At 46.0% G+C, this 13,522-nt stretch overlaps 2 protein-coding genes across 5 annotated transcripts in view; one reads left to right on the top strand and one right to left on the bottom strand.

Moving 5' to 3' along the window:
• The window catches only part of LOC306803296 (uncharacterized protein), a 119,711-nt gene that overhangs the window by 5,599 nt on the left and 100,590 nt on the right, over positions 1-13,522 (top strand). The window contains exons 7-13 of one of the 2 annotated variants that reach the window (XM_079308557.1): positions 433-555; positions 1,083-1,270; positions 1,992-2,191; positions 2,475-2,566; positions 2,870-2,924; positions 3,606-3,703; positions 3,849-4,739. In XM_079308557.1, coding sequence (XP_079164683.1) covers positions 433-555; positions 1,083-1,270; positions 1,992-2,191; positions 2,475-2,566; positions 2,870-2,924; positions 3,606-3,703; positions 3,849-4,063 — 971 coding nt within the window. In that variant the 3' untranslated portion in view covers positions 4,064-4,739. Of the gene's footprint in view, positions 1-432; positions 556-1,082; positions 1,271-1,991; positions 2,192-2,474; positions 2,782-2,869; positions 2,925-3,605; positions 3,704-3,848; positions 4,740-13,522 lie in introns of those variants that run through there. The other variant, XR_013774598.1, reaches the window with a different exon arrangement.
• Positions 4,966-13,512, bottom strand: GSTZ1 (glutathione S-transferase zeta 1; the record flags this gene model as incomplete). 3 transcript variants are annotated; one of them, XM_079308581.1, is made up of 9 exons in its annotated part: positions 4,966-5,333; positions 6,075-6,124; positions 7,388-7,440; positions 7,965-8,040; positions 8,558-8,683; positions 9,140-9,220; positions 10,022-10,089; positions 10,663-10,714; positions 13,462-13,512. In XM_079308581.1, the coding sequence occupies 9 exons, from the start codon at positions 13,510-13,512 to the stop codon at positions 5,207-5,209; spliced, it is 684 nt and encodes a 227-aa protein (XP_079164707.1). In that variant the 3' UTR covers positions 4,966-5,206. The 3 variants fall into 3 exon arrangements, with proteins under 3 accessions (XP_079164707.1, XP_079164708.1, XP_079164709.1); XM_079308582.1 differs by lacking the exon at positions 13,462-13,512 and adding an exon at positions 11,253-11,350; XM_079308583.1 differs by lacking the exons at positions 10,663-10,714; positions 13,462-13,512 and adding an exon at positions 10,366-10,519.

Below are 13,522 nucleotides of genomic sequence, written 5' to 3'. Positions count from 1 at the left end.
GGATAGAGGAACAGAGCAGTACAAGGAATACCCCTGGAAGCAGTTCCAGGTTTCTGATTGTTCTATCTTAGGCACTGACAAGCTGTCCCTGGGTAGCCCTCCCTCCCGAGGAGTAGAGTGGGGTGCGTAGCACAACTGGGATATCACTTCTGGAGATGGGGTAGTACATGGGGGACATCCAAGCCTGTCTGAAGTGGCAGCCTGAATGCAACCTACATCCAGCTACTCCTTGCTCCTGAGGTCTCTCCAAGTACAGCAATTATTCCCCCAAGCCAACTGAAAATATTACTCAGGGAGGTATGTCTTTTTCCCCTGCAGAGGGAAGGGACCATTATCCCTCTCTGAGCATTCAGGTGTCTTGTTCTCCCAAGCAGAGAAGGGAGCTGAGGGTGTCTTGTCTGACTTCACAGGCTTGTGTTCTTCCCTCCCCAGGCAGTCCCAGCCCTCGGTGGTGCCATGCCATGTGCCTCAGTGACCTGGGGACAGCTGTTCTCATTGGTGGACAAGGTGTCAATCAACAGTCCTGCAGGGATGCTCTCTGGAAGCTGGAAATTGGTGGGGACTTTAGGGTTGTCAAAAGCAATGGGGTCAGGGGTACTTGAGGGTAGCTCATGCAGATGGGAGGGGGTACTCAGGCATCTGTTCATATGGAGGGGACAGCAAAGGCATCACATCTGGCATGTCACCAGGCTGAGCTGACAGCATAGAATGCCTTATGAGGCTCTGGGACTGTACTTGAGAGCCCTCTAGGAACTAAGGTACAAGTTCTGGAAAGAGTTGGAATTATAAGGGGTAAAAGCAACAGTGCAGTTTGCAGTCTGTATGTCATGACTGGTGAGGAAGTGTGGGACAATTCCAGTGCCTTGTATCTTTCTGCACCTCACTGGTGTTCTCTTTCACCTTGCTCTTCCCCATCATTCCTTACAGAAACAATTCTCTATGTGATCCCTCTAGCCCTGAATCAAAGGAGAGGAGAAGACAAAGGGAGCAAGGTTTTGAGTCAAGATTTTATGGCATATTCTTTAGAGAAATCCAGAGCGTTTTTGAACTCCTATACCATGTGTCTGCTGTTGCTCCCACAGACAGTGATTTATGGCTTCCAGTGGATTTCCAGCTACAAAATGCCATGCCATCATGCTTGCATGGTCACACAGCTACCTACGACCCTGACACCAAGCGTATCTACATCTTTGGGGGCATAAGGGAGGACAAAGACTACAGCAGCATCTACATTCTGGACACAGTCAACTGGAAGTGGCTCCTTGTGGCTGTGAGTACTGCATCTCTTCCAAGACAAAAGTGCAGGAGGGGTGGCAGGTTCTGCCTGGATGTGGCAGTCCATGTGCCCATGCCCTTAGCCCAGCAGTCTTGGTCCACTGTTGCTGCAGGCAGTCTGAGATGCATAGTTGGATTTGACCAGTATTAGGAGGCTGTGTTGAAAAGCCACATGCTGAACAGAAACCAGGAGTTGTGCTTTCAGTGAATGAAGCAATGTGGAAAAATGGTTTCTTCAGAGGGCTGTGCATGACCAAGCTCAAGGGTGGGAGGTACTCTACAAGCAGTGGAGGGAAATGGCCTCCCATTTTATGTGGTGTCATTGAGAGCAGATGCTAAGGTGAAGAGCTGGTCTCAAATCAGGAACTGCCCTGAGCACAGCAGAATTCTGAGCCCTTGTCAGCATGGGACTATGTGTCTCTTTCCTGGTAAAGTACAAAATGGCTTTTACAGAGCAAGCCTGGATGAGATCTTTCTGTTCCCTGACATCTTCTGAGGAAGGTGTGGGAGGCTGACTTCCTTTTCTATCAGAGCATTCTGGTGGTGTAGAGCATGCAAAGAATATGCTGTCTGCATGTGCAGCAAAGATCTGGCTGGGGAATCAATAAAGTGAAAATTGAGACTTGTCAAACTCACTGTATGATGTGGGCCCCTTTCCTATGTTATGCAGCAAATAATGCACTTCTTGTAACAAATATATATTGAATATTTTCTAGGCTAAAGGGAGGATACCAGTGCTTACCTACCACAGTGCAACAATCTACCACAAGGAGCTCTTTGTTTTTGGAGGGACTTTACCCAGAAAGGCACCACTGGCAGCTGCACCCTGCAGCAATGTGCTCTATGTCTTCAATCCAGAGCATGAAATTTGGTATCAGCCCCTTTCAGAAGGGGAGAAGCCTCTGCCTAGGCTTGGGTGAGTGCTCCAATTCCAGCTATCCAAAACAGTGCAGGAAACCTCTGCTTGCCATCTCTCCCACACCAGTGTGATTTCTTAAATATTAGGTGGTTGTTCTCCACCGTGTACCCCTTAAGACAGGGCTGTGTTTAGAGCAATGGGATTCCTGTTGTGAATCCTCATGGGATTGTCCCAGGTGTAGACTGAAGCTATGGCAGCCCAGTAGAAGAGGCCAAGGCTAAAATGGAAGTTTTGGGAACTTGCTGAAGATGTTTTATTAATTTGCTTGCTCTCTGCCCAGGCATTCAGCTACTCTATTGAAAAACAAGCTGCTGATTTTTGGGGGTCAGAGGACTTCTCTCTACCTCAGTGACATGCACATTCTGGATCTGGGTAAGAAAGTTTGTGCCATCTGGCTGCCTTGGGAAGGTCTGTTTCAAGACAGGGACTTGGGAGTGAGGTGTGCTTAGTGGGAAAACAGCAGTAACATCATACAAACTCCTGACTAGGCAATGGAGATGAAAAACTACGAGTTTTTAAAAAACCCTTTTCTGGGGCAATAAGGGAGGGGATGAAGTAAAAACAATAGCTTTTTTGGAAGAAGCTGGGTGTTGATATGACAGAGTATCTAAGTTTTTGTCTAGTTATGAGGTTGAGGTTTTTGGACATTTCATCTGCCTTTTCTCTGTCTATCAGGTTTCATGGAGTACACACCAGTCCCCCTCCTGGCAGGACAGCCTTCTGCACGTTGGTAAGATTCTACTGCAGACCCAGGAGCTATCTTCTGTCATTTCTCTTTGAAGGTTTAAAGAGTGCTTGTGATCAGATCCAGCTGCATATCTCTGTCCCACCATTCAAAATACAGTGGATCTTCTCTCTGCCGTGGGGTGAGAATTCCTGTGCTGCCTTTGTTGGTGCCTGTATGCTTTGGGGGGATATTCCTTAGTCTCCCTGGAAATCTGTCTTTCAGGCTGGGGTAAGTTTTCTGCCCTGTGCTAGTAAACTGCATGGCCTGCTGTCTGGTCTTCACAGTGCCTGGAGAGGTACTGTGCCACATAAAGGAAGAAACTCCTGTACCACGACAATGTTGTTCCTAAAGGGACAGAATTGCTCACCAGAACAACGATCTAAATCAATGTGGAGCCCAGCTAACCTGCTCTCTCACCCTACAGAGCAAAGCACAGAAGTTTTGATAGCTCTTTCTGAGATAATGACTTACTTTTCAGGCCTGATTGTGGCCTGACCTGCAGAGGCAAACATCTCTTTTAGGGCTATTCTGCAAGTCAAGGCAGAGAGAAGCAGAGGTCAGCTTTCTTCCTGCAGCTTAAGCCCCCAACCTCATTATCAAATCTGCCCATCTCTGCCCATTGCTGACTGAGGCCATCCCAGCAGGTTTTGTTGGACTCACCTTTTGACTTTGCTTTGGTCACAGTTTTCATGCAGCTCTGGCTGTGTCGGATCAGAAGGTTCTGATCAGTGGAGGCTGCAATGCCAGAGGAGCCTTGCATGATGCCTTTGTCTTCCACCTAGGTGAGTGACTCTCCTGCCCTGTTTTGGTAGCTGAAGGTGACTCTGGGGATGCAGTGGTGTTTCTGAACTCCTAGTCTAGTCCATTTGTCTCATCCCTTCCACTAGGAATGGGCTTGTCAGTATTGATACCCCCTTTCCACTTCAGATACTCTTTCATGGAGCACAGTGATCCATCATGACCTCTGCTCTGTTCCCCGAGCTGGCCACACGTTGCTTGACCTGACTCCTGCCCACTTGATGGATATGGACGAGGAGAAGAAAGGGGAGCAGAACCTGCACACAGTGTTGGTCTTTGGGGGCTCCAACTGTGCTGGGACCTTTTATAACAGCACAGTCAAGATCCAGCTGGACCTAGGATAATGCATGATTCTCAGAATGAGCCTGAACAGCAAAGCTCTTTACCAGCCTAGAGATATGGATGGCAATAAATGAGTCCAAGCAACATGGCAATCCAGGAATCTGTATGTAGATGAATGCCATCTTGGTACAAGAGATTGTGGGTTTGTAAAGTCTGAAGGCTGTGGGTACTGTTCTTCTAGGGTACCTGATATACAGTATCCGGAGCTCAGGTGCCAAAACATTCAGTGGGATCTGAGCTGAGTCTGCACAAGAACACAAACACAAGGTTATGGGTTCCCTTCTTGCTGCACAAGTTTTTTAGCTGGAATTGTCAGGGTGCTTTCAGCTTTGAAGGTGACTTAGATATTTGGTGTCATTTGGGATGAGTGGAATGGTATTTACTGCTGCTATTTGGAAAGTCCTCACAGGCATGATTCTGGTTTGGAGGTATCTGGGGTAGGATTCTCTTGGGCAACAGTCTGCAGCTGAAGGCTAGGAACACCCCTAAAGCAGTATCTGAGGATGGGGAAGAGAACATAATTTTCAGTGTAGAAAAGTGAGCTGGTTGTGCCTTGCTGTCTATGGCACAGTCACCTAGCTTTGCTCTAGGCACACCTGTAAATTCTGTGCTCTTTTTATTGCAAGGGGTGACAGAGTTGCTGACTTGGCTGTTTTAAGACCCCAACAAGGGTTAAACTATCTTCCATCAGGGACTAGATCTTAATGTTTATATCCATGGAACTGATGACTGTGCTGTGGCTCTAAGGCAGCTCCAAGGATAAGCACACTGTGTACACTGATTCCCTGATGCTCTTTCTGTAGATGGTAGAAAGCAGTAGCCCCTGTAGAGAATACAGAATTGGCTCAATGCCTCACAGTTGTTTGTGGTCACATTCCCCTACCCAAATCCATACAAAGGGAACTTCTGTTCATTATGGATACTTCTGCTTTAATCTGCTTCATGGAAATAGACTGCATAAAAAAACTGAGTAGCTACAGGTGTTCCAGCACAGGCATAGCTCCTGTAAGTCATCCACACTACTTCCAGGTCCTCTGTCCTTCCCACCCAGATGACAGGGATTCCTACTGGCACTGAAGTTCTACTCAAACTGCAGATGTCTTCTTTATCATGCCAGCTTTCTAGATTTAATGAGTAGAAAGGCTTCAAGCTCGCAGCTCTGCAGGAGTATCTGGCTGCCGGGAAGGGTGGCTTATTTTGAAGGCCTCTAACTCCAAGAGAGCTTTATTTATTCTGGTTATTGTGGGATATGGACCCATGTCCACTTGGAATCTGTAAAAGGGAAAAAATTTGTGAAGTACTATGAATTGGAGAGCCAGTGCAGCAGTTAGCAAAAGTGCAAAGCAGCGTGATAGGCCTGCCTAATATGGGAGAATCTCACAGGTATTTACACTAACAGAAAGATTCATCCTTGTAGGTTTAAAAACAAATGCTGAAGAGATTTATCAGTGCCTAGAGAGGTAGTAAAGTCTCCTTCTCTAGAGATACTCAAAAATCAAAACCCAGCTGGATGACATCCTGTGCCACTTTCTCTAGCAGGGAAATTGGACTGGATAGCCTCCAAAATTCCCTTCCAATCCCAATGATTATGTGATTGTGTGATCTTTACCAAATTTTTACATAATGTGCAGCACAAGGTAAGAAGACAATGCTTTTCCTTGGAATCATGCAGCCACTACTTGTATGGGTTTAATGCTTTAAACAAATAAAGTCTGATTAATCTTTTCCTCCTGTGTGCAGTCTAAGAATTGAGCAAAGAGGGACAGAGAATAGGAGTGTGGGCAACTTCAGCTTTCCTAAGGTCATAATTCAGGTTTCCCCAGGAGTCTCCTAGAGGAGGGAGACCACAACTCCTTACTTCTGAAAGAGACAGTATTTATGAAATAGAAAAATTCGTGGAAAGGAACAGAAGTGGATACAGCAGGCAGGAGGGATACTTTCTAACAGACACAAGGAGCAGCACAAGGTAAGCTCTGACAGTCCAGTATAAGTAGGTGTGTAAGCCTTAATTACCTTTCAGCATTGGCCACTTGAGGCACTAAACATAGATCAGCCATGGAAACCTGCAAATATAGCAGAGAAAAGGGGTTAGAGTAACTCAGAGCCTGTCCCCTCACATTTCCCAGTGGTGGCAGGCTTTGAGACCAGGACAGAAATTATTTTATTAGCCAGTACAGAGGAGTTGTGATGATGATCTAATTCTTTAATTCAGCATTAATACTACAGCAACAGTACAAGAAAAAACTTCATTGCAGTCACTAGTAGAAGCCTTCAGCTTTTAAGGAGCTTTATATTTACCAGCTGATCATTGTGACCTCAAGCACACTGTGCTTCTATGGCAACTGCCTCTGAGCAAACAGGTCTGCTAGCAAGCTGCAGAGGGAGGTGATGGAGTGAGAGGGGTGTTTGCATGGCTGGGAAAGGTTAAGTAAATTTTGCTTGTTTGCACTGCAGGAGTATCAATCAGGTCCTGCCAATATCAAGACTTGGTATGTAGAAAGGGCCTCTGCAGAGGCTCAGAGACTTGCAGTCTGAAAGGAACACTCAAGGACAGTGCAGCTGGCTGTCTATCTGCACAGACAGAGGCAGCTGCCCCCACCCTGCTCCCCAGGTCACAAAGCTTTGGGTGCCTCTCAGAGCACGTTATTCTCCAACATTAGATCTTGTAAGTAGCCTTCACATACCAACGGCTCCATAAGGCTGCTACTAGAAAATCCTCTGCATCCCAGGATAATGCAGGAGCCTTTCTTTTTTCTAAGGCTTGTATAGGAAAGATCTTTTGTCTGGCAGCAGAACTAACAAATGGAAATGGCCTGAGCTGCCTCTAGTTTGGTAAGGGTCAGAACAGCTTTCATGTGAGCTCTGTGAAATCTGTCCATACTAAAACTGCATGCTCAGAGCAGAAAAATACAAGTTGGTTAAAGGTTCCATAGAACTAAGAACTGAATCAATGTTTCTTGAGCCAAACTTTGCCCCTGTGACAGGTTATGCTGAAGTCCAAATCCCATAAAAAAAATGAAATAATATATCATCCTTTTCCACATACTCTAGCACCAGCCAGATCCTAAATACAGCTGCAGAATCTGGCCATCAGCAGGTTATAGGCAGGGACAAGTAAACATCTCCACAACTCCTCTGCCAGTCAGTAATGGCCTAAGTAGGATCCATGCAGCTGCTTTTTGTTATGGTAAAGGCACTGCATGTAATTCTGGGTACTGGATAGGGTTGTGCTCTTGTCTTCCCAACTAATTTTCTTTCCTATTTTAGGGGAAGATACTGGGGTTTTCAGTTCTGTGATGGCACACAGGGCTCTCTCAGATACTTACTTCATCCCCCACACAGTAGCGTCCAGCAGTGTGCTTCAGAATCTGCTCCAGTGCTGCCAAGAGAGGTGGTACACTGGAGTGAGGCATTGGAAAATCAACTGAAAGGGACACCAAACACTTCCTAGACTGGGAATTATGAACAAGGGCATCTTAACCCCAAGCAGAGTATGAAAAAGGAGTATTTTGGGACAGAAACTAGAAGCAACAAAAATCTTACTATAGTGTTATGGGAGTGTTTAGGGTCTTTCAGCTTTTTTGGACCCAGGGTGATTTCAGCTGCTTCAGACAATGCACTTGAAATACTACAAGGATAATGTAGAAATACTTGACTAGGGAGGGGGGAAAATGCAAAAGTTCCATGTTCTGTGCACATCTTTTCTCTAAGATCCTGGGGAGCTACCAGTCCTGGACTAGAGACTCTGGACAGGAAGAGCATTGTCTGTGCCAGCAAGGCAGGACACCAGCACACCACTCTAGGAATATCTGTGTTTGTCCTTGAAAAGTCAAGTAGCATGTCAATGGTGCAGCATTTTTTAAGGTCAGCCAAAATACTGATCCTTTTGGATGTGGGAAGTACCTTGAAAGCCAGATGTGATACAGTTCTGAGCCCATTCCATTTTTTTCTCCCCCATTTGTTTCAGGACACTCAGGTTCTGTGAAGGCAAAGCAATCTCTAGGTTAGAAGACCACAGCTGGCTGGATCTCACCCACTGTGTCATTCAGTGTAGAAGAAGGGAGATGAGGAGCTGCCATAGCTGAACCCCTGGCCTGAGTTCAGTTGGTTGACCTCACCTGCACCAAATCATGCACTCTGCTGTATCTTTCTATTGGCACTACCCTTCTGTAACAGTTGCCAGAGTATCCCTTTGCCTCTCCCCTTTTGGATGCTCAATTCTCCTCTTCCTAACATTTCCTAGACTCAGCAGTAAAACCATATGGATTCAGCTCTTTCTGGAAATAACCCTGCAATCCTGTAGGGTTTGCAGTGTTGGAAATACTGTATTGTTGCCATTGGCAAATCAGGCAGAGGTTAAGCAGATTTTATCTGCTAGCACACCAAACTGAAGTTCTGCCATCCTGTTGGCTGGCAACAATTTAAGGAGAATGAGAATTTCAGAGACAGAAATATTTTCTGATTTTTCTATTTGCATGGCTCTGACAAAGCAGTACCTGGAGTGGTTGGATGCCAGAGACAATGTGATCAGCGATCATCCTGACTTGGGCTCTCTTCTTTGGATCTTGGGGCAGGAGCCTGGGGTTAGGATGTGTCTCTTCTAGGTAATTAATTATAGCTAGCTGTAATGAACAAAGAGATAATGGGAGGTTATTGGAGAGTCAAGTTCACATCCTGGACACCTGGGAAAGGGGAGATGATCCAAGAGAATACCGCAGCTTTTGAAGGCAGCCTGTTACTAATCCAACAGAACAGAATAACCCCTCTGCCTGTGACCTTATTGTCATTTGGTCCAGCTGTAATTTCAGGCAAACCATGAAACAGCCACTGAAGTCAGACTACAAACTGCTTAGTGAAAGGTGGAGTTATGAACCAAGGCAGAACTGAACTTAAATCCTTGACACAGTCCCCATCAGGGACTATGTGCTATTTCTGTTTCCAAATAGGATCATAAAATGCCATCTCCTTTCCAATGTATAGGTGAGAGCTCTGGGGAAGAAGATGGGATAAAGCCATCCCATCCAGACTGGGCAGCAGGCTGGAGTGAAAGGTTAATAGGAATTTGGCTGATAACTCACTGACTGAGAAATGGTGATGCCATCAATTTTCAAGGCTGGGACTTGCTGCATAGGATTCAGTGCCTTGAATTCAGCAGAAAACTGTGGAAACAAACCTGAGATTACTCTACAGCAATAAGAAATTCTTCTTCCTTGTTTCCTTCTCCCAGAACCCAGTTACCAATTTTTTTTCCTATTTCTTTTTTCTCTCTACCTTAATATTAAACTTTGCAGTAAATTATGCTGTACTATTAGCCTACAGCAAGCTACCACTGGGGCTCAGGGATCACTGTATCCAGGGCCAGACTGCCTTATCTCTTGATAAATCATCACTGCAATGCCCAGAATGGGTGGTACTGCATCAGTGCCACCATTACTGTCCCAGTTGTCTGCCCATATCAGCCCATTGAGCCAGTGAGGTGCACAACTCCCTCCTATAGACCCCCAAGTGAAGATCTCTTTTGGCAACCCATCTCTTCCTTCTGCAGACCCTTTGTAGCACCCTGCAACATCATTTAACATCTTTTTGACACCTCCTATCCCTACCTCCATGCATTTTCTGGTGCTAATTGAATGAGGTTGAGAATGTTTAAAGTGCAGGGCAGCTTCTCTGAAGTCTGTGCTCCAGATATGTTGAGTTGTATCATGGTAAGCAACAGATCTTCTGCCTTACGGATTCAGTCACAAATGTTTGAGAGAAGAAAAAGCCTCTAGTCTCCTGCAGTCATATTTTCCTTCCATCTCACATGCCAGGGAATACTGGCTAAAAGCAACTATTAATTATAAAAAAGTGGTGAGGAATTTAGTAACTTTGCTTGTGAACTTTCTAGAGCTAATCCCAACTCTCCTAATGATCTCCAAGTTCAGTACCCCTGGAGAGAGCAGTGGTATTTTTATCCTTACCTGCTGTCCTCCATCCTTAATGAGGTTCACTGGGACCAGGTCATAGGAAATTCCTTTCAGAGCTAGTGCTAGGGAGAGCAAAGTGTACAGCTTCAGACAGCAGCACTGGGACCAGTGGTGGTGGGCACAGGGAAATGTTAGCATCTACATTTGAGAAAAGACCCTATCCCTCAAGGAGGGTGGCCTGAGTCCACTGAGAAGACAGTGGTCTGGCAAATGAAACACCAAACTACTGAAGATCAGTCCTAGCAAAACCACTGCATTTTTCAAAATAAGCTTTGCAACTCTTTGAAGCACAGGCCTTCCTGATTTGGCTTATGGAGGGCAGGGGACCATGTGCTCACCTGTAAAACCTTTCTGTCTCAGTACAAGTAGGGATCATTCCCAGTCTTGTTTAGCTCTCAAGACCTGGGCAGGCCAGAGTCTGAGGCAGTCTCATGGAGCTCTCTTATCTGTTCTCCTCTATTCCACCTGCTCCAGGTAAGCTGCAGTCTTCCCCTCCCTCCCCATGGGGAGATGCCTCACTGTTCCAGGCTATGTTTGCTGACCTCTCTGTTAATAAGTGATTGATTAATTTGGTTAGTGAAGGGGAGGATATGGCAATACTGAGACAAAAAAAAGAGATCAACACTTAATCTTACCGATTCGCACTCTCCAAGAACAGGAACTTCGGAAATAGCTGTAAAGAATTGGCTAAGAAGAGAAAGATCAGAGTTATAAGCTGGGAGCACCAGAATATTGTATGTAAGGAGAAGAATGCATGAGCAGAAGGCATTTCAGGAATTCTAAGACAGGGGAGAGCAATGTTTGGAGGAGAGAGGGCATTCTGCAAGTAACTGTTCCTGATTTGGGCATACAGTAGTATATATACATATATATACAGTAGTATACATAGTAGCTTTCTCAGTATCCAGTTGTACCTGATGTTTCCAGCAATGCACAAATGACCTTAAAATTATTCCCTATAAAGCTTCCCTCTTTGTGTCTGTCCAATATTACTAACTTCTATCCCACCTTAGATTTCTACTGGTTGTGCCAAGCACCTGCACTGGGTATTTGCATGGCATGAAACATCTTTTCCAGCCATGCAGGGAAAAGCCAGATCTCTTTCCAAACAAGAAGAGCTTCTGCTGTTTGAGATGAAAGCCACAAAGACAGAAAATCCATCTCTACCTGAATTATAACACTAAGGCAGCCTTCCTAGATACTTCCACCCTGTCCAAACTCTCACCTTTTCAGATGCCATGGTTGTGCAGTTGTCTCCACAAAATAAAAGCAACTCTGTGTTTTCCCTTTTGCCTCAGCTGGAAAGGGGGAAGGTTCTCTCTTAAAACCAATGAGGAAAGGACTATGCCCCTCTGTCTGTGCCCAGGACCCAAAATCCAGCCAGTCAGATTAAATCCTGAGTCACCTCTCCCAGCCCTGCTATCAAAATCATTAACCAGATTTAAGCTTAGAAGCACATTTGGGAACCATTCTTATTTTTATAGCTTTTCATACAGAAACAAATAAGATATCTGGAGAGCCTCCCAGGCTATCACCAGTTGCCAATGCAGAAATCTAACCCTGGAGAACAAAAAAAAATAAAACCAAAGCTGTATGCAGTATTTCTGTTTCACTAGGAAATGACTGCTAGCCCTGTGAATGGGCTGCCTTTGCAGGGAGATTCCTTATTGTGCTCCTGTAGCCCCCCTCCCACCAGTACTGGCCAGTACAGGGGATTTTCTACATTGCAGATATGTGAGAAGCTGCTATTCTGCTCTCAGATGGACTTAGTGTAAAATAAAATATTGGGGGTTTTTTTTGTGGCACAGTCCTTTCTTTCCACACAAGGAATTGGTACCCATGCATGTCTCTAAATAAGCCTATAATCATGTCTCTCCTTGCTTACCCAGATCCCATGGCATACCATGGACTTTTCTGTGTCTCTACCCTCACAAAATGCATACAATTTTTTTCAGAGACTAGCAGCAAGACAAAAGAAAGCAGGGATATGCTCAATTATAGTCTGTCAACAGAAAACCAGAGACACTGATACCTTTGTGCTCCAGTCCTCTTTGTAAATTTCATGCTTCTTTTACAGTTTAGATTGGCTCAAATCACTTCAAATGAGGTATGTCTTTGACTAAATTACTCAGATTTATAACTGAGGAGGAAAGTGATGGCAGTACTGGTAACACTTTAGTGGAAGAAGTATTTACTGATTTTGAAAAATTTTCTTCTTCTGGGATCAGGGCATTAGAAGTATCAGCTATGTTCATTTTTCAAATATCTAGCCTGCTGAGTTTCAGGGAAAGAAACAGAGCCTATGGCTTCAAAAAAGAAGCACATAGCATTCATGAGATACTAACTTTACCTGCTTTTCCTGAGGACCTTGCTAATAATATTTTGGCTCAGAAATCCACGTCTGTTTTGGACTCTGGCCTCTCAGCCAGCAGAGACATTTCTTCTGATCCTCTCTGCAGTTCTTTTTTGGTTTTATAGCCTATGCTATCATTTGGAATAAACTGTGCTAAGCTAATTGCTTTGCTCTATAATTTCAAGGCCCTGGGGGCTTTCACCAAAAAGAACATGGAAACCAATCCATCGTTCATCTGTCTCCAGAGGCTGGGGCCTGGAATGTTCTCTTGAGTTCATGCTGTTTTGCTCTAGCAGCAGTGCAGATCACAGGCAAAAGTAATCAGCTAACTAAAGACTAGAGACAGCAGAAATGTTCTGTCCTCAGTGGACAGATCCCAGAGTGACACTGTGTCTTTCTCAGAGGAAATGTTGAGCAGGGTCCAAGGAAGTCTCAAAAAATAATTTCCTGCATTTACAAGAAACACCCCTTTCAAACAAACTTTGTGTGCTGACCTGTGAGATTCCCTGTCTTCCTGACAGTCTGCTCTGGATCCCGGCTCTTTGCAGGCGATCCGCGGGACGGCCCAGTGTCACCTGTGCTGAGCCATCAGCCCAGCAGCAGCACACACCCTGCTCCCTGCCGGGACACCTGCCTGAAAGGCACCGCTTGGACTCGGCTGCGTACAAATGTAAAGCTGAAACAACTGATTTGCGCCTAAATTGTCAGTATCTCTTCAGCAGGGTTTGGTGTGAACAGTGCACGCGAATAAAACATGCTCAGTAAGCACCACCGCCAAAAGCATTAGCGCACTAAAGCATTTTATTTAGCATGGGGTTAAATGCTTTGCTTTCCAGTGCGACAGAGACAGGGGTGCAGGCAGGGGCAAAGGAGACGCTGGGGCGCGATGCCCCCGGGAACCGCCATCCCCCGGGAACCGCCATCCCGGCCTCCCCGGGGTGCCCCGGCACCACAGCCGGCGACAAGGCCGAACCGAGCGAGGCCCGCGCAGGCCGAACGGCCTCCCCTTAGCCCGCTGCCCCCGGCCCTGGCGCCGCCATCGCCCCGCTCCCCTGCCGCCCCGCGGGAGCAGCGCCCGTACCTTGGCGGCGGCGCTCATGGCCGCCCCGCCCCCGCACGCCCGGGACTGCATCCCCCGGCGT

This window comes from Erithacus rubecula, assembly GCF_903797595.1.
Source record: "Erithacus rubecula genome assembly, chromosome: 6".
Classification (NCBI taxonomy): Eukaryota; Metazoa; Chordata; class Aves; order Passeriformes; family Muscicapidae; genus Erithacus; species Erithacus rubecula.
This window is presented reverse-complemented; position numbering and strand designations above follow the sequence as displayed.